This window comes from Urtica dioica, chromosome 6 (assembly GCF_054948205.1).
Source record: "Urtica dioica subsp. dioica isolate 48M chromosome 6, U.dioica_male_clone48M_v1_H2, whole genome shotgun sequence".
Classification (NCBI taxonomy): Eukaryota; Viridiplantae; Streptophyta; class Magnoliopsida; order Rosales; family Urticaceae; genus Urtica; species Urtica dioica.
In genome coordinates, this window is record NC_142761.1 from 37,473,330 (window position 1) to 37,497,007 (window position 23,678).

General features: G+C 35.6%; 2 protein-coding genes across 2 annotated transcripts; both read right to left on the reverse strand.

Annotated features, from left to right (window-relative positions):
- Window positions 1-2,843: 2,843 nt before the first annotated feature.
- Window positions 2,844-6,726, reverse strand: PMP (putative type 1 membrane protein). Its single transcript, XM_089617563.1, has 11 exons — window positions 6,579-6,726; window positions 6,379-6,462; window positions 5,473-5,568; window positions 5,301-5,376; window positions 5,122-5,217; window positions 4,922-4,992; window positions 4,712-4,819; window positions 4,461-4,598; window positions 3,713-3,818; window positions 3,412-3,617; window positions 2,844-3,321 (listed from the first exon to the last, which is right to left on the reverse strand). Exons 1-11 carry the CDS (start codon window positions 6,636-6,638, stop codon window positions 3,253-3,255), a joined length of 1,110 nt encoding a protein of 369 aa, XP_089473689.1. The 5' UTR covers window positions 6,639-6,726; the 3' UTR covers window positions 2,844-3,252.
- A 14,901-nt stretch (window positions 6,727-21,627) lies between these two features.
- LOC149393900 (uncharacterized) lies at window positions 21,628-23,079 on the reverse strand. The gene is made up of 4 exons (XM_089618206.1): window positions 22,465-23,079; window positions 22,291-22,383; window positions 22,114-22,218; window positions 21,628-22,050 (listed from the first exon to the last, which is right to left on the reverse strand). The coding sequence occupies exons 1-4, from the start codon at window positions 23,077-23,079 to the stop codon at window positions 21,628-21,630; spliced, it is 1,236 nt and encodes a 411-aa protein (XP_089474332.1).
- Window positions 23,080-23,678: the final 599 nt, after the last annotated feature.

Sequence of the window (23,678 nt, forward strand, 5' to 3'; positions counted from 1 at the left end):
ACTGATACTGGTTAATTTGCAGTAGAGCAGTAGAGTTTGATTTAAGCAGTAGAGTTCCAGGGGTAGATCAGTAGAGTTTGATTTAAGCAGTAGAGTTCCATAGTTAGATCAGTAGAGTGGCATAGTTATATCAGTAGAACAAAGTATATTTATATAGTAAATTTCTATATTAAATTTATCATTAGTAATCTAATTTTTAATTTTCATATTGTATATTAAATTTATCATTAGTATTCTAATTTTTATTTATCATTTTGTAGATAATGATGGAGACTACGATAACAGTTTATTACAATGAATAGATGTTCAAAATGCAATCAATTTGGACATAGCATATCTATTTGCCCTTTGAATGGAGGAGAAGCTCGGTCCACACCAACAAAAAAAAATCCAAGAAGCGATAAAAAAAGATGCTTATATGTATTATTTTGAATTGGCTTATTTATTGTATGTCCATGGATGTTTATTTAGCGTATATTATTGCTTTCATTTTCTTAAATTGTAGTGACATAAAATTGTGTTTTTGTTATCACTACTATCAATTACGCGGCTATATTGACGAGTAGAAAAACTCTAATGATCAGTAGAGTATTCAGCTCTAACGGTCATTAGAGCAAACCTACTCTGCAGTAGGTCATATAAAACTTAAAAAATATTATAGATGAATCTAATTCTAATTAATATTTCACTAATTTACTTAAATATATCATACGACACATAGTATAGATGAAGTTCATTAATTTTAAATTATTCATATGACTTTGTTATTCTACATGAAACTAACTAATTCTAATAAATTTGTCATTAATGTTATAGATGAATCTAATTCTAATTAATTGTTCACTAATTTTTATTACATATATCATAAGACACATATTATAGATGAAACTTATTAATTTTTATTAATTTTAAATTATTCATATGACTTTGTTATAGTACATGAAACTAACTAATTGTAATAAATTTGTCATTAATATTATAGATGAATCTAATTTTAATTAATTGTTCACTAATTTTAATTATTCATATCATACGACACATATTATAGATGAGGCTTATTAATTTTAAATTATTTCTAATAAATTTGTCATTAATGTTATAGATGAATCTAATTCTAATTAATTGTTCGTTAATTTTAATTAAATATATTATACCACTCATATTAATTTTAAATATTGATCTACTGACTAGTAGATTAGCTCTAATGCTCAGTAGAACCACTAGTAATATTGATTTACTGACAAGTAGATTAGCTCTAATGCTCAGTAGAACCACTAGTAATATTGATCTACTGTTCAGTAGATTAGATCTACTGCTCAGTAGAACCTTGCATTTCTATAGAAACGTTAATGCCTTCAAAATTCATTCTCAATGACTTGTTCATCATATTAGTTTCTAATCGGGAAATGATCGTCCTATTTCAAAATTGGCTTCAATGCTTCTATATCCTATTATATGAAAAATGTAACAAACAAGTTATAGTTATTATTTTTTAATAAATATTGTTTACTCTACCTGTTAGTAGAATAGTCTACCAAGCAGTAGATCTGAGCACAATTCTAATCTACTGACCGGTAAATTTTACTCTACTCGCAAGTAGTGAATAAATTAATTTCAAAAAGAACTTTTTTTACCTGAACGATTTGATCAGTTGACGACTCTTCATCGTCGTCACTTTCATGTTCTTCTTCCGATGCATTAAAACCATCATCATTTCCATTCTCTTCTTCGTCTGTGAACTCCACACTCTCTTCGTCCATGGACTCCACACTCTCTTCGTCCGTGGACTCTTCATCATTCTCTTCATTTTGTTCTTGTTGTTTTTCCGCTTCTATAATGGATCGGCGAAAACTCGAACTCATTGGAGTACCTAAAAAAACAACCAAGAGTTAAAGCACTTTACATTCTTGAATATCAAAAATAAAATTGTTTTGCTCTAATAACCGTTACAGCTGAATGGTCTACTGATCATTAGAGTTTCTCTACTCGTCAGTAGGTTTTTTCAAATGACGAGTAGAGAAACTCTAATGATCAGTAGAGTATTCAACTCTAATGGTCATTAGAGCAAATCTACTATGCAGTAGAAAACCACGCATAGAATTTTCAAAAGAGTCAGGACTGCCTCTCTATTGGATGAATTGAAAATGCACAAACAGCCAATTCATAATTTTCATGAATATATAAATAACATGTAGACCATTATAATTACCTAGACTAACCAAACAACCCAATGCTCAAATAAATAATTAATATAAAGAAGAGAATAGAGATCGCGACGTACAGAGGGGGAGAAGAAAACGGAGAGGAAGACGAAACGAGAATTCTGACGCAGCGAGGTCTTTTGGAATCGTCGGAGAGTCGCCCGGAGTCGAATGGAGTGAATTGGACGAAATGAATAGGGCGGGCATGTTCGGAGACTCGCCGTAGTTTAAAATGGAATTGAGTTTGTTTTTGTTTTTGTTTTGTTTTGTTTTTTTTTTTTTTGGCGTGGGGTTCTCCAAAGAGATGGGTTAAATGAGGGTCTCATGGATAATGATGAGTGTAGATAGGTATTTTCCAATTTTTGGGCTAAAAAAATAAATACAAAAAAATGAATAATAGATGAGGGTACAAAGTTAAAAGTAACTTTTTATAAATGCAATCAGCTAAATTTATCGTAAAAATCTTCCCAACTACTAATATTCTTGTCCAAACTCCTAAAATAAAACAAAATATGTGTGAATCATCCACAATTCATTACACGTTTTAGATACTATTTTGAGTAGTTAGATTTCCGGTGATCAAAATAGAAGGTCGAATGATTATAAAAGCAGCATACAAATTAATTGATGCAAACAGGAAAAGAATGAAAAGTACTCGAAACGCGTTTTCCATTATTTAGAACTCAGGGAAATACATAATTATGGAAAATGTAATGAACAAATAATAACAAAAAAAAAAAAAAGCATTAAATCCCCTCAACGGCCATTTATTTCCTGCTTGGGCACACAATTGCTTCCTCCCACCAACGGTGCCTAATTTCACACTTTACATTCGAAATTAAAAAATTGTGGCAACAATTCTGTTTGATCTACCAACCACTGCCAGGGAAGGATCACCTAAAGAGCTACCGGTGTTTAATACCCACAAAAATAATAAGCAGTTTCTGTATAAACAACATGGCATAGAATATAAATAATCCAAAGTCAAACCCGGCCCGTTCGTTGACTGGTCAAACCACTCATCGTGCAGCTTTTCGAACCAAAAAAAAAATTAATCGAGCTTGACATTTGAATACAAAAGAGTGTCCTTTGTGACTTGCATATACATCAGGAAGTATATCTGCCAAAAAGGTGAAGACAATTATAATGAAATTTATCATTTGTGTTGTTTTATGTAAAGGCAAAAATAACAAAAAGTGGCAATTCTTACCCCTAAGAGAGTGGATATAAGAAATATGATTCCTGTTAGCCAAGCGAGGACCCGCCTAACCAACGCCACTCTTATAGCTTCATCGATCGAAGCGGCTTCTGTTTCTGCCAGCCAACGCGCAGATCGCTGAGGAGCGAACGCAACCGACAATTTGATCGATCCCGAAGAGGCTTCACTGAGGCAAACAACCACTCCAACAATTTGACCTGGTATTTCGTGGATCATCATATGTAAGTTCATCATCGATTGTGAATATAAAAATCTATCTAAGGGTCGCGAAAGGAAAGGGTGTGATACTGACCCTTGTAAGCAACTTGCAATTCTTCATACATCTTTGACAGTGTAGCACGAAGAACCTGCTTTCCATGTTGAGTGATGCTATCTGATCCATAGTGCTTTTGCAGAACCTGTTATACGGTAGACTTTCTTGAGACGCTGATTAAGTAAACGTGACATTTTTCATTGATTGGTTATTATATTATTCGTCCACAAAGTCGAACTCTTCAATCTTCGAGAGGAGGCACCTCAATTAGGAATTGAACCCCAGACCTCATACCACGGGTCTTTCCTTAGATTGTTATCATAGTATAATTTAAGTATTCCATCTAATAAATTCATGTGACTTTGCTATAGAAATCCAAAAACTACTCTGGTCGCTCTTTGCCTTGCTTCATAGAGCTTAGAATTTCGCAAGATACGCAAAAAGTCACAACAAAGGACTCGTGATCAGGCTACTGTTCTACAGAACTTCAATATATCATCATGATGCCTCGAGTGTGATTCTAGCAAAGCATTTATAAAACTTCATTGAAATGTAATCCTAGTTAGCCATTCTATCTGTACAGACATGAGTCACATGACAAATCCGCAAACCACATGAAATATTTGGTTTACCATCATAATTCACACCAACAAATGGAGCAACGAGAATAATCGATGTTTACTCACAAAAAACCAGCGGTTATATTTTTTTCATTTAAAAAGGCGTCTCAAATTACAGTCCGAGTTTGAAACTGAAAAGAATGGAATGTAGGAAAAATGATAATTACCTTGATTCCATCGAAAGAACCAGTCAGCAGCTCAGCCGGACTTTGAATTTCATGGGATAAATCTTGGTGCAGCTCTATTGCATTCCTCAAATTGTTGACAAGATTGATAATATTCGATAAAAATTCCCTGTCCGCGGTCTGTCAAAAGAAGAAGACGAGCCTTCTTTCATTAAAACTCTCAAACATCAATGGAAGAAAGACACCACCACTTAACACTATTGCCGTCAAAACACTAAAGAGAGGAAAAATACCTTTGACAGATAAAGCTTCACAGTATCACCGTTGGTCAAGGGGATGGTCAGCTCCCCATTTAGCTCCGCCTCAACCTCAAAGGTATAGGTTCCGCCAATCCAAGATGCCTATGAAAACATTGAGACAAAGACACCAATGCACTGTCATGCATATGAAAACAGGAAAAGGAAAAAGAAAAGGTACAACTGTAATGCGACGAGAGCACTCACAAAGTTGGAAATTGATTTGCTAGTAAAGTCTGACATTTCATCCAAAGAGAGTACAAGCACTTCTTCAGCAGCTGTGATGAACCGAAAAAATGACCGAGAAAAAATATGTTATGCAAGAAATGAAAGCAACTCAAAGAAACTTATTCTTATTTCCATAATTGCTAATCCTCTCAAGTGTATGCCTACAAACAATGAACTACCTGGAAGTTGAATCTCAGCATTCTGCGAACCAAAAACAATGCGACTAGTAAGTGCACTGCTGAAGATATCATTATCTTTTGCCGATATATCATTCTCTGCACGTCCAAGACATTTACATCAATACTAGAACATAAAGTGGGGAAAAATTTCAAGTCACATTAGAATCAAACTAAGAGACCATCAACTCCGCTGACTTTCAGCAAAAAAACTGCACGAGGCCTCTGGAAAGGATTCGGCACAAGAATTTGATTCAACTGTGGAATAAGAAAAGGGAAATTATCACTAACCAAGCCTTAGAAATATAACAAACAGTGTATGGCTAAAATCGTATTTTGCAAAGCATAAAAAACCTTCGATGAGCCATCTGCTGTAAGTGTAGAAGGCGGGGCAAAGCCAAGCAAGACTGAGACAGCAGAAGCAGCTTCTGTGTCTGAAATAGAGTCGGGCTGTAAAAGAAATCGGAACTAAATTATAAATCATGTTGATCCATGGAAGCAAGTTGTATAAGCTTAAAGAACTTAAGCTAACTAAGAAACAACTTCCCACTAGCTAGGCCTGATTTAAATGATCCCTCACTGCTTCTATTCATTCAATTAGGAAAAAAAAAATCATCATGTTGTATAAATCATGTTGATCCATAGAAGCAAGTTGTATAAGCTTAAAGAACTTAAGATTACTAAGAAACAACTTCCCACTAGCTAGGCCTAATTTAAATGATCCCTCGCTACTTCTATTCATTCAATTAGGGGGAAAAAAATCATCAATCAAAGACAGAATCGAGCAAGATGTGTTACTTAAAAGCTGAAACAATGCGCTCAATCAAGTTAAAGCATTGTTTACACATGGAAAAGTAACTACAAAAAATCAAACAACATTGTTATAGTTACTTGCTCTTACTAAAAATTACTACAAATGACTATAGCCTATTCAATAAATCACAATCCTCTTGGTATGAAGCGTACAATCAATCAATTATTTTTCTCGCTCAAACTAAATTATGAATATGAATCATCCACAACAATAACCTCTCACATAAACTTCCCATCTGTTCTGATCAAATTTTACTTCTATCTATCTTCCACTCCAAATATAACTATTTGGAAGAATAAAAAAATTAAAATCGGAACAATTAGATTGTATTCAGCAAGAGTTTCACAGGAAAACGCAATAAATCGTGAAAATCGAAACCCCTAAAATTAATCATCCTCAAAATCTGAATTTTTCATGATCGAAGATAGCAATCAACACGATATTACCTTGGCCGCATGGTCTGAGGACGATTTTCTGAAAAATTGGTTAGACGAGCTGTCGATGAAGAGCACAGATCCAGAGCTCTCAGCCTGAATCAAACCCAAATTGAAACCGAGATAATCAGATCGAATTCACCCATAATCTAAACACACCGAACATGAGAAAGTTTAATAATCTAATACAGAGCGAGAAGGAGAGAACAAACCCTAGAGTGCAAGCAGAGAAGTGACAAGACGAAGAGGAGGTAAGATTTGCGAAACTCCATTACAGAGAGAAATAGGGAGAGAGAGAGAGACTGATCTTTTGGCTCTGTGACTTCGAGGGAGAAAGAGAGAGAAGGGGATTTCTTAAGCCCCCATTCGCAAGAAACGATGCCGTTTAAAGGTAGGCAAAGAAACGACATGACGTTGCTGAGCAAGACGACGTAGATCTTATAGAAAGGAAAGCGACGTCATTTTGTCTCAGGGAACACTTAGTACGTTTTTAATTGGATCCTCTGATACATTTATCCTCAATTGCAAAGGTGTAACGTTTTTTTTTGTTTTTTGTTTTTTTTTTTTTTTTTGTAACTAGATCTCTATTTTTTTAAGAATGATATTCAATTGTAATACTTAATTTTTCTTTTCTACATTACCTTTTTATCTCCAATGGTCAGTTTTTTAAGACTAGATTTTTCATTTAAAAAATGAATATAATATCCACAGATATAGACATTAAATATATATTTACACGAAAATATAGGACTTCGAGTCGTAAGAGATTAAAAACTAAAATCGATTGATAGCACTCAGGTCTAGGCTTCTTAACAACCAAAGACAATTTTGTACACACTATCTTTACAACAATACTCTGTTCAATAATGAATTCACCGTTTGTTGATAGATCTTAAGAAGTGGCTCAATAACCTGTCAGACAAGCTAACTCATCTTATTGATAACAACCATTTTAATTCAAACAACATTGTCTTATAACTCTAACTCATCTTCTAGACCCGGTTCTATATGCGTGTTGCTAATGGCAAGAAATAGCCCTGTACTACGGCTGGCAGATGCAATGCTAGTTTAGTTCTTGTTATCGTTAATACCATACTCCTTATTATCATGAAGCTCGTTTGAAAATCCCTCAAACAATAATAGATAAATTCAAACACCAAGGGGTAACCCACCATGGGAAAAGGTTTCTAAGTGAGTAGTTATACGGCCAACCCTCAAGTAAAAAAACATAAAAGATGTCAAAATTGACACAAAACCACAATTCAAATATGGAATCATAATACCAAAATTCAATCATAACGATGTATAATATATAAGATTGAAGAGATAAAATACAAACAACTTATTTTAAATATAAAAAAAAATTATATTCCCTCCGATACAAACAACTCATTCTCTTTAAGTTTTTGTTATTATTAAATAATGTTTGTTCAGAAACAACTCCCAACATCTGAAGAGTCCAATAGAAATTTGCATAACACTTTTTATCATGGTCGTTTAAAAGTAATAATCACAATCTTAGCAACAAATAGACAATTGATTTCGATGGATGATTATTAGGAAAATTTGTGATGTTTGGTTATGAAATATAGAGAGCTCAAAATTTTTTGTAAATCTTTCAAGATATCTAATGAAGATATTTAATATGAAACGTGTACATTCTAAAACTTAAAGCCCAAACTATTTAATTCTTATAGTCGTAAAATAAATACACTCAAGTTTACCTAAATCTTGAAATGAGACATAATCACTTATTGCTAGTCATCTTCATTTGATGAGCCAATGATCAAGGTTCTTCATTGAGAACTTATGATTAAGGAGTTGAGTCATAAAATGGAATTCAATAACAAGATTGTTGAAATGCAGCGTATATCACACTATGCTTTGTTCCTTGATAGCAGAGCCGGCTCAAAGAAATTGGGGGCCTTGGGCGAGAAGAAAAATGAGGATCTTTTATAATTATATTTAAATTATTTCAAAAATGTAATATATTTTAAATTTATCAGTAAACAAAACATTAAATATGAAATTATAAGACAATTCAATTTAATTAAAAAAAAAAGTCATATGACAAAATAGAAAGCAAGAAAATTACACAAAATCCACTTTTCTTACTTTTTTAGATGCAAATTTAGAAATTAAATTCTTATACTCAAGTTTGTTTAACAACTCCACAAAATCCACTTTTCTTGCTTTTTTAGATGCAAATTCTGAAATTAAATTTTTATACTCAAGTTTGTCCAACAACTCTTTTTCAACTGACAAAATAGCAAGCACACTGAGTCTTTCTTGAAACATAGATGACATCAAATAAGACTTTATCAACTTCAACTTGGAAAAACTTCTCTCTGAGGAAGCAACGGAAACATGAATAGTCAACATTATTCTATAAGCAACATAAGCATTAGGAAAAGAATCAATGTGCATAATATAATTAAGTATTTCCATCGGATTGCTATCATCCTTTTAAAACTTCCCATAAAACATTTAATTCAGAAAGTAAATCCAAACCATCTAAATCAGAATTTCCATCATACCTTAAAAAAACATTCAAGATTCAAACAACATTTTATCAAAGTATCTTCATCTAATAGCTTAAGTTTTTTAAAGTTGAACAAAAAAACCAAATAGATTTTCAAATACTTTAAATTGTTCAAATTTAGTTCTAAGAGAAGTTATTACTTGATCAACCATAAAAAGAAAATACTCAATCCCAAATAACTTCTCGGGACATCATATGTTATCATCAACATCATTTTCTTCAAAATATTTTTTTTCTACGAATAACTCTTTTTTCACGAAATTTAGGATCTATCTTCATCTCATTTGCAATTTCTTTTGCGGAAATCATAGCAGATACAAATCCATTTTCATGGTAATTTTCAAAAAAAGAAACATAGGCTTTTTAGTTGATATATAGCATCGTCGATATGAATATCTTCACTTTGAAAGTTTTTGCTAATCGAATTGACAATAAACAAAATATCATACCAAATAGTCATACCTAGCAAAAATTCAAAATCCTCCAATTCATATATCGCTAGACATTTAGCTTCACTCTTTATTTTGGGATCTTCACTTGTTTCTTCTAACTCGAATAAAGCATCTCGAATTTTAGGAGCTTGAAATTTAATTGCCTTAACACATTCAATACAACTTTCCCAACGAGTTTGTGATAGTGACTTGACTGTAAGATTATATATATTGTTTTTCAAAAATTTTCATCGTTTGAGAGAAGAAAAAAATACTGAATAAATTTGTTGAAGGACTCCAAAAAAAGATACAGCCCTAACACAAGATTTTGCAACATAACAAATTACTAGATTAAGACTATGACAACCACAAGGAATATATAATGCTCTAGGATTTACATATAATAATCTTTTTTGCACACCTTGATTTTTTCCTTTCATGTTAGATCTATAATCATATCTTTGACCTCTTGCATATTGTATATCAAGCCCTAAACATTTAAGTTCTTCCACAAGCTCATCAAAAAGTCTTTTTTCCGGAAGTGTCGCCTGCATTTAGAAATCCTAAAAAATATTCTTGAATCATAATAGGATTTCTAGAAATATCTACGCACTTAAAGATCATAATCATTTGTTCTTGATGGCTTACATCCGGAGTACAATCAAGAACAATAGGGTAGTATTTAGCTTCTTTTATTTTATTTTTCAAAATTGTATTTTTCACCTCTTTTGCTAATATTTGAATCAAATCATTTTGAATATTATGCCCTAAGTAATGATTGTGAATTTCACCATTTTGAATACGATGAATATGCTCTTTCATGATTGGGTCAAATTCACTAATCATTTCAATTAACCTAAAAAAATTCCCATTGTTCTCTTGAAATATTTTATCATTACTTCCACGAAATGCCAAATTATTTTTTGCTAGACTTTTCACAATGGCTATGATTCTTATTAAACCTTTTTTTCAATGTTCCTTCTCTTTATTAATTTCTTTGTCAGTTGTTTTATTCTTAGATAACCCCACTTCAAAATCAAACCAAACACTCATTTTAATCAAATGTTCATTGATTGTCTCGTGACTCTTCAACTTGTTACTGAGATGGTTCCAATCTCCAGTTTCTTCATTTCCTAGTGGACTCGTACATTGTTTAACACCAAATAATTTGCAACAAAAACAATATACTTTGTCGAAATCTTTAGAATGAACCAACCATCTCCTATCATGTTTCTCTCCATTTGATAAATTTCTTACATAATGAGAAATTACAAAGTGTCTAGGATTTTCATCTTTGGGAAAATTTATATCACTTTCTCGTTTGAGACCTTTCTCTGTTACTATATTTTTTTACTTGTTATCTACATTTTTCCATCTTCCCAGATCATAAATACGACTCAAGTCATCATTGGTTTCTTGATTTTCATTATCATCTAGTGCATTCTCTATTTCATGTGTATTCTCTACAATTAAGTCATTGCTATCGCCTAATACTTTTTCATTTATTTCTTCATTCGATTCCTTGCTTGAATTTGCTTGATCTTTTTTATTGCATAAAACAATTTTTTTCAATTGTTCCTTTTTGTGATTTAACAAAGTTTTTTTTTTGAATTTTTTCATATCCCGATTGGTATTTCCTATTAGACATATCTAACACTAATTACAAATATGTTGGAAAAAAAACACAACACACACAAACAAAACTGATAAAATAAAAAAATAACAAAACAAATAGAAAGCAAAATAATATTAAAAATAAAAAGTTAAAGAAAGATAAAACCCGAAAATATCTTCATGGAAATAGCTTGATCTTTTTTTCTCTTAATAAACCTGAAAATATAGTATTAAAATAAGTTAATAACAATACGATATAACAATATTGCAGTTGAAGAATAATAAGCTTAATCACAATTCACAAAAAAATGCACTTACTGAAAAATAAATAGCAACCTATTGTCAGTAATATGTTTCAGCCAGCAACAATTTTGAAGATTTTTTTTTCCTCTCTTGAGATTCTTATTTTTTTCACTTTGATTGAATGTAATTGATTGAAATTTGACCATTTATACAGGAGAAAAAATACACCTTCAAGTCTATAACGGTTAAAAAAATGTTTGGGTTCTCAATAATAATCCATTTTATTTTATTAATGTTAAAAATCAATTTTTAGCCTTGAAAATGCAGTTTTTATTGCCTTCAGCAAGAAAAAAAATCGCATATGGGCTATTAGTTGTTGGTATTTGATTCAGAGCAGCCAAAAAATGGGTTTTATGGCTCAAATGGAGATAACTAATTGAATAAAGTATTGTGACATGTTAACCAAATCTCACTAAGAATGCATGTGCTTCTTCACGAAAAATGAGTTGAATAAAATATGGGTCCATTAGGTATATAGCCATATTTACAGTTTTATATTGCTATATAGCCAACATTTCGTAAATTTTAGGTAAATAGCCATGTCCATGTATTTAAACTCGTAAATTGACGTAAATACCCCACCATTTTATTTCAATGAAAATGCAAACCAGGGATGCCACGTCATGTTTATGACTATTTACCTAAGATTTACGAAACTTTGGCAATCACAAACGTTTTAGTTGGCTAATTACCTAATTTTTTTTTATAAAATATTAATTAGAAGAGTAAAATAGTAATTTTCTGTTTCTCATCTAGTTAATATTATTCATGAATGATAAACCTTGAAATATATTTAATGCATCTCATTTATTAAAGTAGTAGTGCAAAGAGTAGAACATTAGAACATATGAACCGAAAGACTTCCAACGTCAATTCTTTAGCAGAGGAATGAACATTGGAAAAAATTTGCAGACTTTCGAGTCTAATGATTCAATCTTAAGCATTGTTCATATGGGTTTATAAGGTCTCTCCAACTAGAAAAAAAATTTGGATACAATAAATATGCAAATTGGAATAAAATTAAAATGTTGAATATAATTCATTTTATATTTATCCTCTCTCTCCAACTACATTTGTACACCATAAGCAAAGATTCTCCAACACCATTACAGTTCACATCTATCTATCTATCTATCTATCTCCCTCTCTCTCTCTCTCTCTCTCTCTCACTTCTAACTCCCAAAGCATCTCTCACTCTAAAGTGTGAAGGCAACTTGCATGAGCGGCATTCGTAGCGGAGCAAATCCCCGACAAACAGATCTCCAACATTGATCCAAAATGCCCTTCACTCCGGAAACTAAATAGAAAAAACTCATAAAATTATGAAGAATATATATATATATATATATATATAGAGAGAGAGAGAGAGAGAGAGAGAGAGATTTTATATGTAAATGATATTTTTTGTGAATTTGTTGGGTAATACATTCGGAGTTTAGTACATGTGCAAAAATGCTAACATTCTTAATAAATAATAACTTACATAAAGATTATTGTTGAAAAATTGAAGATGATCAAGGATGTTGATGAAAGTTCTAAATAGTTATAGGGTGAGTTATCCACCGTACAGTCATTCGAGGAGCATCTATATAATTTATTCTAAAAAATAAGAATATTATTACAAATTGTGGATTATATAACGGACGTTTTACAACGATATAAATAAGTGCTGTAAAAAGCCTACTTTTTAAATAGTACAAAATAACTGTTGTGAAAAATAACTTTTCACAATGGTTATTTTGTACCTTGTAGAATATTGGACCTTTTGCAATGGTATAGTTGTCCCGTTGTAAAAAATTACACAATCCGGACATTAAGCAATGGTACCGTTGTACAATCTCGCCAAGGTGACATGTACTTCTCGCTTTCGTTGTATAAACTCGCTGCGGCGATGTGTACTTCCAGCTGCACCGAGACAAAATAAACACAGTATGAATAACATTATAAAAAGTGTAAATACAAATAATAATAATAACCACGATCAATGTTGGGACTTCCTCTGCGTTCTCCGCGTTCTCCACGTAATCCGCGTCTTCTAGCTGGTCCATATTTGGGCTCATCAAGGTCGGGGCCACGAAGTCTTCTACTAGCTTGAGCTGATAAAGAGACAGATCCTCGGGTGATCGTCGCTGTGGTGACCAGGGTCGGGGCTGAAGCGTCGAGCTACAAACAGAGAGTGAGAGAGAGAGAGAGAGAGTTAGAGAACGAGAGCGACGGACGGAGAACGGGAGAGCAAAGGACGAGAAATATAGAAAGTGACAGAGATTTTATCGGGACTGAGGCACGAGAGGCGGGGCTTTGACAGGTTTGACATGGGAGACGGGGCTGACGCATGGGAGACGAGGCATCAACAACGACGGGGCTGAGGCAAGGCTTCAATGACGATGGGGCTAAGGCGAGGCTTCGACGACAACAAGGCTTCGACGACGACAGAGCTGAGACGGGGTTGATCGTGGTCGAAGACATGTGGAGAGTCGTGGTCGTGGTAAGAGAGTGAATGAGAGAGAGAGAGAGAGAGACTGAGGTGGTAGTGGTGTGGTCGAGCGGTGGTGATGGTGGTGGTGAGGGTGGCTGAGTTGGTGTTGATGGCTATGGTGAGTACTGCGGCGGTGGTGGTGATGAGGGCGGCGGTGATGGTGGGGAAGAGGCGGCGGGAATATGGTGGTGGTGAGGGTAGTGGATATGAGAAAGAGAGAGAGAGCAGTCGAAGGTGGCGGTGGTGGCGGTGATGGTGAGGGCGGCGGAGGTAGTGGTGGTGTGGTCTAAGAGAAGAGAGAGAGAGAGAGAGGGAGAGAGAGAGAGAAAGAGTAAAAATGAGAGAGAGTGAGAAAAAAGTTGTAGAGGAAGAAGAAGAGAAGAAATCGGTCGAGGAAGAAAAAGAAAAGAAAGTCGCGTTTTATATTGTTTGACCTAGATTAGAAGCGACATTAGAAGCAAGAAGTCACTTCTAATTTTTAGATTAGACAAAACGGCGTCATTTTTTAAAAAACTGACAAAATTGGCAGCGAAAACAAAGAGCCAAAAATTTCAGGAGCTTAGAAGCGACTGTTGTCAATGGTGCCCACAAGAAGAGTAGTAGTCTTTACTTATGTACATTTTATGTAATAAAGTCTCACGAAGACTCTTGCTTGTAACTGCTGAATCATTAATAAAAGTTGAAATGTTCATTCATTCTTCCTTGTCTGTTTGAAGCTTTATGACAAACTATAGTCTTTAGTCCTTGAACAAACCTAACAACATATGAAGAGACAAATGTAGATTTGCATGAACAAACTCTTCATGGTTTGTTTAAATCAATATATTCGTAATCTAATGATCAAAGGACTATTGATCTCAGTACGATTGTTAGGAGAATCTATGATGTGTGGTTATGGGACATTGAGAGTTGGAGACTCTATAGTTCTTCTGGGTATCTTCTGAAAGTAATGAATTGACCAGTGCACTTCTAGAGACAGAATAAGAACAAACCATTTAACATCTTATGTCTCGAAGTCACTACGTATGAGTTGCATCATGCTTACCTCAATCCTGAAATGAGACATGTCATTTCATAGCTTACGTATTCTCATTTGAGAAGGTCAGAGTTCGGACTCACTATGTGATTCTGGACAGGACCTATTGGTGAAGTACTAAGTTATGAAGATGTCATGAGTAACTTTGTGAAGATTTCATAGATATGGAATTCATGTACAAGATTGCTGAAATGCAATGTATATCACCTCATGCTTTGTTCCTTGAAATGTGAATAAATGAACTGGCCAGTGGCCAAATTGAGTAATGACTTTTTTGGATGAATCAATGTGACTTGTTAGCTCCTCGTCAATACATTGTTTCTAACTTATTCACAAGCGACAAAGGAGTTGAGGAAATAATATCTAGAAGGGTAAAATGGTAATTTTGTAATCCCATCTAGCTGATGATATTCATGAAGGGTAAATATGGATAATATTCAGTGGATTCACTGATCATAATTAAGTTGAATTCTTGAGTAGAAAATAAATTCATTTGAACCGAGAGATTCTCAATGTCAACTCTTTAGTGGAGTCAGTTGACATTAACTAAACTTGGAAAAGGTTTGTGAACTTTTGAGTCCAAGAATGTTAGCTCAAGCTTTGTTCATTTGGATCCATGAGGTCACTATCACAAGTCATTTCGAGTAGGATTGGTTAAACTAGAAGCTAAGTCAAAACAAGAACTAGACAAGTTTTACGAAAATTGTCTAAAGGGTATTTTTGTCTTTTTGGACATACGATGAAATGAATGTCAATAAATAAGTTTTTGGCATTGTCATATGATGACAAGGAATTTAAACCACATGCCAAGTTTATGAATTTGGGCATTGAGGATTAATTTCATTTCATGGAATTTTACTTGAAATTCTTAATGGGCTTTTCTCATGTTGTCATGAACAAATGAAGAAACATCTAGAAGGTCCTTCTAGAAGCCTTCTACTCGTCCAACCTAAGCAAGAGAAGAAGAATTATTTTGTGCATTGATGTATGTAGATATTTGCCAAAAGAAAAAGAGGAAACAAATTTCCTATACAAGGAAACATGATGGGCGGCCAACTAAGGAGAAAACAAATCCAAGGACTTGCATGGTATAGCTTGCACATCCAAATGGAAGAAGGGGAGGCGGAATATTTGCTCATGAATATGTTATATTCTATGGAAAAAGAGGAAACTACCTTTTGAAGGTAATCCTTCTCCTTTAAATAGAGCCCTCATTCTCATTGTTTCTCATCCCAAAATTTTAGAGATTGAGAGCTTCTCTCTCTAGAGTTGGTTGCCCACTTCTCTCTTTCACTCTCTTCCCTTTTTGTTTTTGTTTTGGCACCTAGGTCAACATTTGACCTAGCCTTTGTTTTAGCTCTTCAACTCTAAGACTTGTTCTTGATTCGTTGTGTTTAAAAGTACCCACACACTAATTCCTTCTTACCTCGAGTGATTTATGTGATAGAAACTTTCGTGGTTACTCGAAGTCCCGAAGAACGAAGAAAGACGAGCTGCGTGGGGAGACGAGCGATTCAACCTCCACAAGCTTCTCAACGATCAAGCTTCATAAAGGTTAGTAAACGTGTAATCGCTTTTAGATAGTTTTAATTTAAAAATAATATGTGCTTGCTCTTTGTCTAAGTTAGTAAAAATCGTTTTACTTATTGTTTAAAGAAAATTTTTATTTTCCGCCGCTTGCTAGAAGCGTTAAATCTTTTCTTAATCATATATCTATTCCAACAGCGACAGGTCGCTTCTAAATGGCAAGAAAAATTTAGAACTGATTTGTCGCTTCTAATTTCCAAAATTTGACTTTTCCCAGTACATAATACTCGGAATTTTGTTGACTACTCTAGAAGCTAGGGGGTTTATCCCGTGGCCAATGATATTGATAGAAGTGGACACAACGAAAGGGAATCGAGGTATGATAGTCAAACAAGTCCCAAAATTCAGTTATGATAGTGAACCTAGCGTTAGCGCGACGGTAAGAAGATTTCATACAAGTTGATCAATCCAAAGTTTCGATTACTCGTTCAACATGCCAACAAAGCGTTGTTACTGTTAGGAATTCTTGCCCACGAGAAGATTCATTTGTAATTTTCGCTGAAATTATCGATAACATTAAGTTATGACATTTTATCTATATGAATTGAAAACGTTGTTTATGTTTAAAGATTTATGAAACATTCATCAAATCCTTAGTCTCCGTATTAAACTGAATTACACGTTGGGCATCCAAGTTCAGGCAGTGAACTATAAAAATGGTCAATGATTGATTCATGCCTGGATAGGTGAATCTAAAATCATATATGTGGAACACAAGTGAAGGTTGATCACTTGGTGGAAGTATTCTACACTTTTGGTAAGGGTACGATTAGGACAGACTTTGGTTGTTGATGTGTCGTTTAAGTACCATTACGACACACTAACCAGGGTCGCTGTGATGGTCATAGTGACACTTAATCTAAATTCTGAAGTGATCATGGACTTCTAGGTCATATTACCGAATTCTTTTACTCATTCGTTAAAGGTTACTATTATGCTAGAATACTTATGTCTTGGGAGTTCGGGATATGATCTGAGCGAAATATGATTTTCACAAATACGGAATCCAGCCTTCCCGAAAGAATGTCAAAGTTCACTCACTTAAGGGTTGATTCCAAAACCAATAGATTGCATGCACTTTTGTAGTAAGTAAATACGAAAGAATCTTTTGCTGGGGAAGCAACGGTGCTTAGGGAATATATGCATCAAGAAAGGTATAACAGAATAATTGACCTTTCTCGATGCGGGTTGAACCTGGAAGATTTTGATCACGAACTGACTATATCAGTGGACGCTCTAACGATGAGTAAAATATAATTCTTATAATAATAAGAGTTGAGTCTTGGATTATTTTATGGAGTATCTCCAAGATTGACGAATCGATTGAAAAAGAAAAATGACTGTTTCATTTTTTTAATCGGATTTGTATGAGCTTCTGTTACTAAGTTCATAGTCTTCGATTCGGCTCAGATAAAGATGGATAAAACTCTCTAGTAATAATGAAGATTATTTATTATTACAATCTCACAGTTGTAAAAGGTATTAGCAACATTCATTCATAAATTAGTCTATTTGCTGAATTAACTATTTATTGTGGAAATTATTTATTATTGGATCAAGTAAATAATTAATTCAATTTTAAGTTGGGCCTTATGGATACTATACAATTCGAAAATTCATTGGCCCATGACCTTATGATAGGCGCCGATTATGGGTTTAAATACTCAATATTCTCTCTTTAATTAGTTGCTAGATTTATGAGAAATAAATCAGGTAACTAAATAAATAAGAGAGAAAGTAATAATGGTTTAGATATTCACTCTCCATTAAATAAGGAAATAAGATATTGTCATCATTATTCTCAAATATCTAGATTCCTTAAATATATGAGAAAAATAAGGAAATATAATATCCTAGATTCTGATATGATGAATGAGAGAAAAAGTAGGATTTGTAGTCAAGACCAGTGGTTCATGCTTAACTACAAAATATGAAAGAATATAGGAGAATAAGGAAACCTTAATGGCTTCCTAAAATATCTTCATTCTGCCACAATAAATAGGGTTCAAGGAGAACACAATAGACACACAAGAAAAGTGAAAAAATTTGCACATCACATCTCAGTCTGGAGCGCCGAATTGAAGAAGTTGTTATGGGCCAGAGAAAGCAACTCCGAGGAGAGGATACCCACCTCAAGGGTGTTAGAACACCTCCCTCACCATGGTTTTAAGATGTTAAGCATCCCTCTATATGACAGAAAGTCCGATCTGGGAGACTATCTTGACACCTACAAATCCTGGATGGTCCTGCAAGGAGCCAGTTCACAAGTGATATGCCGCATTCTCCATTACTCTGACCGATACTGCTAAGAAGTGTTATAAAAAATTGAGGCCAAATCCAACTGGTTCATGGAAATTGATGTGTGACATCTTCATTGATCAATTTGTGGGATCTCGGGCAGGAAAAACACCGAAGGGAAGATTGCTGGCCATCAAAAAACGTTTAGATGAATCCTTAATTAAAGGATTACATCAATCGCTACTCGAAACAGGCAATTCTTATGGACGATTTAAATGAAGATTTCAGGTTGTCTGGAATTATGTCGAGGCTGCGAACCGACTCCGCTTTTTGGTGGTCTTTACAAAAGACTAGGCCTCGGGACTTCAACGAATTCCCTATATCAATGCCGAAGAGGCAAGACAGGCTGCAGATTCAATTAACAATCCGATGAACAATTCGGATGACGATCGCAGAAGTCATCAATCCGATTGACGGCACGATGATCGGTACCAAGATGATCAGCGCAAGGATGATCGGCGCCCACCGAAAAAAATTCGATCAGATCATGTGCCGAGGCCGAATTATTTTGCTCTACCTCTCCCTCAGAATTTCATGATTCCAATCTCATAACCACGATATGACTTGAATCTCTAAATCAAGTCGTAGTGAGATAACAAGAGAGCCAACACTTTCTTCTTATTCCATCCGGAGATTACGTTTCGGAAGATTATGGTATCATCTCTAGAGATCCAAACGATGATAGTCTTGTCGTCGTTCTCAAAGATTAAAAGCTTGAAGATCGAGTTATTGGAGCTCAGAACGGGGTCTTGAAGAACTAGATTCAAAGAGTCAGTAGCAAATTGTCAAACATGTAAGTAATATGAAAACTCGTCTTTTAATCGGTTGGTTGAATCGCTCTCTAGTTTATTCTATTCAAATCTGCAAATCTAGATCATGTTTTTATAATCGTATTAATAATTAGCATGTTAGCATAATTATTTATTTTTCACACGGTTATAGGGATGTTCAATTCCCAACAATTACCACAAACGGGTGTAATCAATATCAACGTTTGTGCGAATCTCGCCACGATGCCGTTCCAGTGACATTTGAAGATATTTCAGATTTTTTGCAATATGAGCAAATAAGCGCGGGGTGCTTAGAGGTTTACATGGAGTATGTGTTTCTTTCATATGATATTTCTAATATTTTTATTCAATATATAATGTTTTGATCAATTCAATACTTGTTTGTCATAGTACAATCCAAGCTAGAAAAAGGGAGGCGGACTCGAGACATATGTTTTGTAGAACCGAGCATGAGCTATTAGCTCAAAAGCAACAACGACGATGCTCATTTGTCCAAACGAGTAAAGGAAATATGCAAAGTGGTACGACAATGCAAAGTGAGACAATTAGGTTTGATGTCGTACAATTTAAACGAGCATTGAATGCTCGTTGTCCTCGACCTTTGGAAAGATAACGCGATGTTCTTTGTCCCGTTGAAAAAAAAAATGTCCATCCGATCTAAATAAATTGATAAAAGGGTAAACAAATTTTCTTTTAACTACTTTTATTATCATTGTAATGTTTGTTTTCTCATGTGTTGAGTGTTATAGAATTTTTGCGGTCTTCAAGGTTGAGCACCAAGAAGACTGAAGTTATAACGGCCAATCAACTTACATAAAATCTTCCTCAGCTCCTAAACAAATCGGAGACACGGAGTGTGGGTATATTTTATAGCTTACATGCGCGACATTATTAGCATAAGTGTAGAGAAATCACAAGCTAAGAAAACATATACACCAGATGATATAGAGAAAGTAAGAGAAGAGAATATGTAACTTACATACAAACATTTACTATGAATTAGAAAACCCAAAAGGCGAGGGCGTATTTTTTAAAATTAAATACCAATTTCTACAACGTTTTCTGGTACCGTTGTAGAAGCTAAGACCTCGATGCAGCAAGAATGCCAGCTCGCCGCAGCAAAAAAAATTCAGCTCACTGCGGCGAGATTTTTAAAAATTATGTTTTATACATTACACAACGGTACAAGTGCCATTGTGTAATATCTCGTCGTAGCGAGTATTGTACGTCGCATCGGCGAGATCAGACAATAGAGCTCTGCTTGATCTCGCCAGAGCGACATAAATTATCGCTGCGGCAAGATTTAAATTTTTTTTTTTTTTTGCAACTTTACGCAAGGACACGAGTACCCACTACAACATTTACAACATTTACCGACGATTTTTTTCGTCGGTAATAACCCTAAAATCGTCGCTAAATGTATTTAGCGACGATATTAGCGACGATAAAAATCGTCGCTAATTCGCCGTGCCTAAATATATTTAGCGACGATTTAATCGTCGGTAAATATTTAGCGACGATATTAGCGACGATAAAATCGTCCGTAAATGTTGTGACGAGAAGTTTTTTTTCATTTTGAAACAGACAATTAGCGACGAATTTGTCGTCGCTAATTACCGCGGGAAAAAATCCCGCGTCAATTAGCGACGACAAAGTCGTCGCTAAATGTTGTGACGAGAAGTTTTTTTCGTTGTGAAACAGAGTTTTAGCGACGACTTTGTCGTCGCTAATTCACGCGGGAATTTTTCCCGCGCCAATTAGCGACGACAAAGTCGTCGCTAAAACGTTGTGTGAATGATATTTAGCGACGATTTTATCGTCGCTAATTATTATTATTATAATTTTTTTTTCGTCGTTAATTATTTATTTTTTACGGTTTTTTTGTTGTGAAATTCTAAAATGAAAAATCATATAAAAACTAAATTATATTATCCAAATCAACAACTATATAAAATCCGGTTACGTACGTTTTCGGTTATCGAGAAATATGTAAATAATAAATACACAAAACAACTAATAAACCACTAGTCGCGACGTTTGCTTTGTCGTCCCGCCACTCGTTTTCCCCCTCCTCGACGAGAAACGCTCTTCTGCTGGCGCTGAAGTTCTGCAGGCTGCGGCGTCGGAGTAGACTGACTTGGTCCGCCGGGCGTCGTCTGCTGGCTGGCGTCGGGAGTCCTTTGCTAGCCGCCCGTCGGAGTGCGGACGTCGGGCGTCGGAGTGTGGACGTCGGCCGTCGGAGTCTGCTGGCTGTGGGATGACGGAGCCTGCTGCGAACTCTGCGGAAATTGGGACATGAACGAGCTAAGGTTGAGGCCGGGCACCTGACTCTGTATTGTCTCGGCGAACGCGGCGAGGGTCGATGCCAACACCTCCTGCGAGACATATCCTGGTTGCGACGTCCCAGCCTCCGAACCGTAGACTTCGGCGACTTCAGCCGCCATCCGTGCTCCCTGTGGCACCAAACGTCCGACGCCGGTCAAGTGATCAGTCCGCGAACCCATAATATCGTGGATCGCCTGCTGCTCTAGAACGGAAATATCAACGTCCGCTCCTTGGTGCTCAGCCTCCGCTCGTAACGTGTTGAACCTAGCGACCAGTCGATCCTGATATAATTAACTAGTTAGTATATATTAATCGAAAAATAAGAAAAATAAATGTAAACTTACATAACGTGCGGAGGCTTCAGGAGTCAGCCATTCAGACTTGTCGGACTGATGTTGGCGCTTGTAGTTCGCAAACAAGCTCTCGAATGCGCCTGTCTCGACGCTCTTCTGCATGTAAACAAAACTTCAAGTGTTAGATAATTTTAACGATTTGATGTATCATATAAACATAAAACTTACGTTTTTCATGCGGTGGGTCGAGAACCCAATCGTCCCCTGTCGAGTCTTCGTCTTCTTCTTCGCGCGATTCGCCTTATTCTTCGCTTGTATAGCCTATTGTAATATAAGTAAACGTACACGTAAATAACAAATCGTTTAATAAACATTCGAGTAACGTAAATGATTCGATATTACCTTAAATTCATCGCTCGTATATCGTTGTATCAGCGTCTCCCATTCGGTGTCGAGCTTAACGGTCTTCGGTTTCAGCGACCGCGCCACCTGTACGCTGCTCTTGCAGTCGATGTCGAACCACGACCGCAATGTATGCCTCCAATCGCGAAGACGAGTCTTCGCGTCTCGAATGATTGCCGCATCGACAATCGCCTTCTTCTTCCCGGTTGCATCACCATCGACTCGAATGTCGTACTTGTCTCGAATCGCTGCTCGGATCTCGGCCTCCTTCGCCGGCCCCACGTTCGCATTCGTCCACCTTGGGACCGTAGGCGAGATCTTGTCTCGGACGACCAACCCGAGCGTGTTCGCGAACGTCGCGAGATCCGGATCCATCTCGCGCTCTGGCTGCAAGAACGACTGAAAGTCCTCGTTATAAATAACGACTTCCTTCACCCCGGGGCGCCGTGCACGCTCAGATCGAAGCCCGACCGTCGGCCCACGCACGGCCGGTTCGATATCCTCGTCTTCTTCTTCGACGCCATCACGTACGGGCGCCGACTGGCAATAATTCGGGAGACGGGCTAAGAAGTCATCCCCGCCTCCGCTGCCTCCAGCTCCTGTAGCCGCAGCCATCTGAAATTCAAAAAAAAAATTATTTAGTTATGCATTCTTAATGATTTAAATCAGTTAATTTAGTAAGTAAATGAAAAACGTTATATACTATCAATCATCGTCGTCTGACAAATCATCTTCTTTCATCAAATCTTCGTCCTCAGTTTCTTCATCATCGATAAACTCTTCTTCTTCAATATTTTCCAACAAGTTCACTGCGTCGTTGCTCACGGGCTCTGGTATCGCAGACTGATGACGCGTTGACAGTGAATCTAAATCTAACGGTTCTACTGACAACTGAACTGAAGACGAAGATTGACCAAGAATGAGGTCAATATCAGGAAGATCCCACACATTTCGATGATTACACTCTTCGACGATTCGCCAATCAAGACCATTCAAGTTATCTTCCAAGTAGAAAACTTGTTTCGCTTGAGTTGCCAAAATAAATGGCTCGTCTTTGTACCATTCTTTTGCCACATACACGCTTGTCAAGTTATTGTCGTTGCGTGTCCTTTTCCTCGGATCTTGATCACCGAACCAACAACATTGAAATAAGACGACGCGACAATTGTTCTGATACGTCAAGACAATGACGTTTTCTACTTGACCGTAGAAGT

What these genes read in the sequence shown, in the direction of transcription:
- LOC149393900 (XM_089618206.1), bottom strand. Translation starts at nt 23,079, where the DNA reads ATGGCTGCGGCTACAGGAGCTGGAGGCAGCGGAGGCGGGGATGACTTC. An exon ending in ATACGAGCGATGAATTTAAG is followed by an intron (nt 22,384 to 22,464) that starts GTAATATCGAAT and finishes ATATTACAATAG; the next exon opens with GCTATACAAGCGAAGAATAA. An exon ending in CGACCCACCGCATGAAAAAC is followed by an intron (nt 22,219 to 22,290) that starts GTAAGTTTTATG and finishes GTTTACATGCAG; the next exon opens with AAGAGCGTCGAGACAGGCGC.
- PMP (XM_089617563.1), bottom strand. Translation starts at nt 6,638, where the DNA reads ATGGAGTTTCGCAAATCTTACCTCCTCTTCGTCTTGTCACTTCTCTGC. An exon ending in GAAAGTCAGCGGAGTTGATG is followed by an intron (nt 5,218 to 5,300) that starts GTCTCTTAGTTT and finishes TTGGACGTGCAG; the next exon opens with AGAATGATATATCGGCAAAA. An exon ending in TGCTGAGATTCAACTTCCAG is followed by an intron (nt 4,993 to 5,121) that starts GTAGTTCATTGT and finishes GGTTCATCACAG; the next exon opens with CTGCTGAAGAAGTGCTTGTA.